The sequence below is a fragment of the Amaranthus tricolor genome, chromosome 9 (assembly GCF_026212465.1).
Source record: "Amaranthus tricolor cultivar Red isolate AtriRed21 chromosome 9, ASM2621246v1, whole genome shotgun sequence".
Lineage (NCBI taxonomy): Eukaryota > Viridiplantae > Streptophyta > Magnoliopsida > Caryophyllales > Amaranthaceae > Amaranthus > Amaranthus tricolor.
Window position 1 is genome coordinate 1488586 of NC_080055.1, and position 3619 is coordinate 1492204.

The 3619-nt window shown below is 34.1% G+C and overlaps 1 protein-coding gene across 1 annotated transcript in view; it reads right to left on the reverse strand.

Annotated features, from left to right (window-relative positions):
* LOC130824025 (metal transporter Nramp3.2-like) overlaps positions 1-2892 on the reverse strand; it is a 5458-nt gene extending 2566 nt beyond the window's left edge. The window contains exons 1-3 of the mRNA XM_057688890.1: positions 2207-2892; positions 336-472; positions 1-241 (exon numbers count right to left, since the gene is read on the reverse strand). The exon at positions 1-241 is cut by the window's left edge and continues 412 nt beyond it. Of these exons, the coding sequence (XP_057544873.1) occupies positions 1-241; positions 336-472; positions 2207-2721 (893 nt within the window). The 5' untranslated portion in view covers positions 2722-2892. The remainder of the gene's footprint in view (positions 242-335; positions 473-2206) is intronic.
* Positions 2893-3619: the final 727 nt, after the last annotated feature.

A 3619-nucleotide genomic window follows, 5' to 3' on the forward strand; every position in this document is an offset into this window, starting at 1 on the left:
AATGACTTGGCAAAAACAGCCGTAACAAAGAGGTTGATAATGAAAGAGATGACGAGAGCAACAGAGGACTCAATCGTATAATAATTGAGCGCCTCTTTTACTCGCACTCGTTTGGTGTGATCAATATCTCTCGACTGTACCAAGGCGGAATGTAAGAACACATTATGAGGCATAATTATGCATCCCACCACACCAACAGCTTGTTGAATTGTTTTTGAGCTTAGTTTTGGAACCACAATACCTGTAAGGATAAAGAGAAACGTTTTGGTAAAAGAATTGAAGAAAATAACTTTTCGAGGAACGTAGTATGCCGATAATAGGGGAAGTCGGCTTGCCTACAAGGAGCTCTGAACCGCTAGGCTTTGTATCACCAAACATCCATGCAAAAGAGAAAGCCATTGTTGCAATTAGGACTGCAAAAACAGCTTCCAGTTTCCTCACACCATAGTTTTCGAGAAATAGAAATAGGAAACTGCAAAACAAAAAATGGAGCCGTTAAACCATTAGCAAGTTTTCGTATTTACAAATTATCACAGTAATCGATCATGACGAAACCTAAGGCAAACAATGGTACCTAACATAGTTTCAGCTAGAGGTATTCAAAACAGACCCGAAATTTACCCGACCTTTTAACCGAACCCGACTTAAAAATTATATAAAAGCTAATGTAAATAAAAGAACCGATTTTGAAGCCGCCCGAAACACCTGACCCAAAATTAACCCGAATGAACACCACTAGTTTTGGAATCCAGCCAACAAAAACAAATATTTCCTTCATTTCCTTATCACCTACCACTAAGGAAAATAATAAGCAATTCATCTCCTTCATCAAATGGCAAGAAAAGGGAAAAAAAAAAAAGCTGGAATATAGTCACCTTATACATTAATTACAGAAAATTACAGCAAAGGCCTTTCTTTTCCTACATAAAAGTCCTTTTTAAGCTAGGATTTAATTCAATCCAGTGCTAGTTATTCATTAAACCCCTGAAATTTGCAAAATGAAACTAGGCATTTTGGGCCATTGTGGGGGAATTGCAAATACATACAAGGAATTAAGTAGTAAATCAAATGATATTGATTCATTCACGATAAACACCTTAAAATTGGGCAAAAACAGCCCTAGTAGATCAATAAATCATGTACACTTTGAATTAACTGAAGTAGCAAATGATGTTTATGCCAATAAATAATCGGGTACAATCTATTTGTAACACTAACAAGAATAAAGTTACATACATCTAACCTCTAAAACCCACCTATTAGGAGTAATGAAATGTTGTGAGTATAAAATAATTGGCAAAAAAGTATGCAACTTGGAAAAACTGCAACACTTATATATTAATTTTATAAATCTCATTAAAGAAAAGTTTTTTACTTTCAGTTTCCTCACTTCCTAAATTTAGTAAATTTAACCCAAAACTAAAATTTTTTTTCCTACAATATGCCACATGATAACAATGAAATTATTTATAACTCATCCAAGAATTGCAATTTGCAAAATTAACAAGATTCATACAAGATACATACTACTCCATCCAATTCAGAGGCTCAGAGCTAATGTCACATTTAGAATTTGCAAATAATAGTAAAGAACAGGATCACAGTGTCTACAATCTACATTAACAAATTAAAAAGGCACCACAATAAAAATGTTTTCACACGTAGAAATTAAAGAAGGGACCACCCAAAAAGATATTCACGTGTACAAATTAATAAGAACACCACAGAAAAAAGCCGTCCAAGTGTGTAAAAATTCATTACTTGTAATAAAAATGGAACAACCTTAAAAAAAGGAAACTTTTACTTACTTTGAATCGAAAAGAATTTAACTGTTATCAAGCCATAAAAGAGAATATAGTCTCGAGTGTGCCTTCACTATGGGCCCATCGCCCGGTCAATTGAATTGTAATATAATCCTTGTGTAATTTGACTATCATGTGTAACGATGAGTATTGGACCAACCAATTCCAAGTGGGAAGCTTTTCCCACTAATCCAAATTCCAATATTCCTCTATCAGCAAAGTTAAAGATCACAAATTCACAACTAATTTCCACCCAATTACCCAAGTTCAAAACCCACAAAAATATCTAATCAATAAAGATGAAAAATCAACGGCTAAACAGAGTATTTCTCCCCCATTGAACAATTAGTTGAAGAAATCAAATAAATCAAATTAAAAAAATATTAAAAAAAATCGAAAATTACCAGTCAGAAGCAGTAATAAGAACACCAGACCAAAGTGGTAAAAACCCATGACTCAAAATCTTCAAAGCAATAGCACTACCAATCACCTCCTGAATATCCGACCCAATTAAAGCCATTTCCGCCATAATCCACAACAAATACCTAGTCCATTTAGGGTACTCATCACGACAAAGCTCAGCCAAGTGTCGGCCCGTAACAACACCTAAACGGGCCGATAATAGCTGGATTAAAAGGCCCATAGCGGTGGCCCAAAACAATAGCCATAAAAGAGAGTAACCCGCAATTGCTCCAGCCTGTAAATCACCTTCTAAGTTACCTGGGTCTAAAAACGCTATGCTCATCAGAAACCCTGGTCCAGTGAACAACCAGAGTTTCTTCCATGAAAACGGTGGCGTTTTGGAATCATCAAAAGCGGCGTCGTTTTCATTGATTCCAATAACATCGATTTTCTCAGTTGGTTCATAAGCTGTTTCTTGTTCCATGGTGGAGAGAAGTGGTTCATGTGGGTCTGCCATTTTTCCTGTTGAAGGACAGTTTAGAGAGAGAAAGGTTGTTGGGTTTTTAGAGAAGTATTCGTATTCTTATATGGGAATCGGGAAAGAAAAGAAAATTCGGGAAATTAGTTTTAAATATAGTCTTTCGATTGATTTTTTTTTTTTTTTTTTGGAGTTTAGTCTTTCGAGCCCTTTGTTAAAGTTGCTTTAAAATATGTAGGAGAATTAATGAAGATATAACTTTTTAAAGGTAGATATGAGAATTATATTAAAGAAAAGTTAAAAAAAAACTACTTAATTTATAATATATTTTGCAAAAAAGTTTACTTAATATAATATTTTTTTTTGTAAAAATCTACCGATATTTTTGTTTTTAAAAGACTACCACTTGACGGAAACTGTCAATTGACCGTCAAATGGGGCGTTGACTTTGCACGTGACAGTCATTCTTCCTTTCCCTTCTCTCTCTCTATAACCCCATTTTCATCTTTCTTTTTCTTCTTTGGGTTCTATTAATGGAAGCTGAAACTGTCCTAACTCTCTTTGATTCTTACTGGTTTAACCATAATGTTCCAGAAAAAGCACTCCAAAAAAAACTTTCAGAAATGTCAAAATCACATTCAAAAATTCCCACTCTACCAACAATTCACACCAAAACCCCTAAAATTAACTCAAATTCACCTGAAAAATTAGTAAGTAAATCATCTGGATCTCCATATTCTATTCTTTTAACATCAAAACTCCAAACTATATTTTCTAGGAAAATACTAGAAGAGCTTGAAGATTATTCAATGGCGGAAATAAAAACAACCCATGAAAAATTAACATTAAAAACTACTTCACTATTAAAGGGGAGTAGTAGTACATGTACAGGAATTGCTTCTAGAAGGAAATAGAAGAGTTTTGGTAAGAATTTATC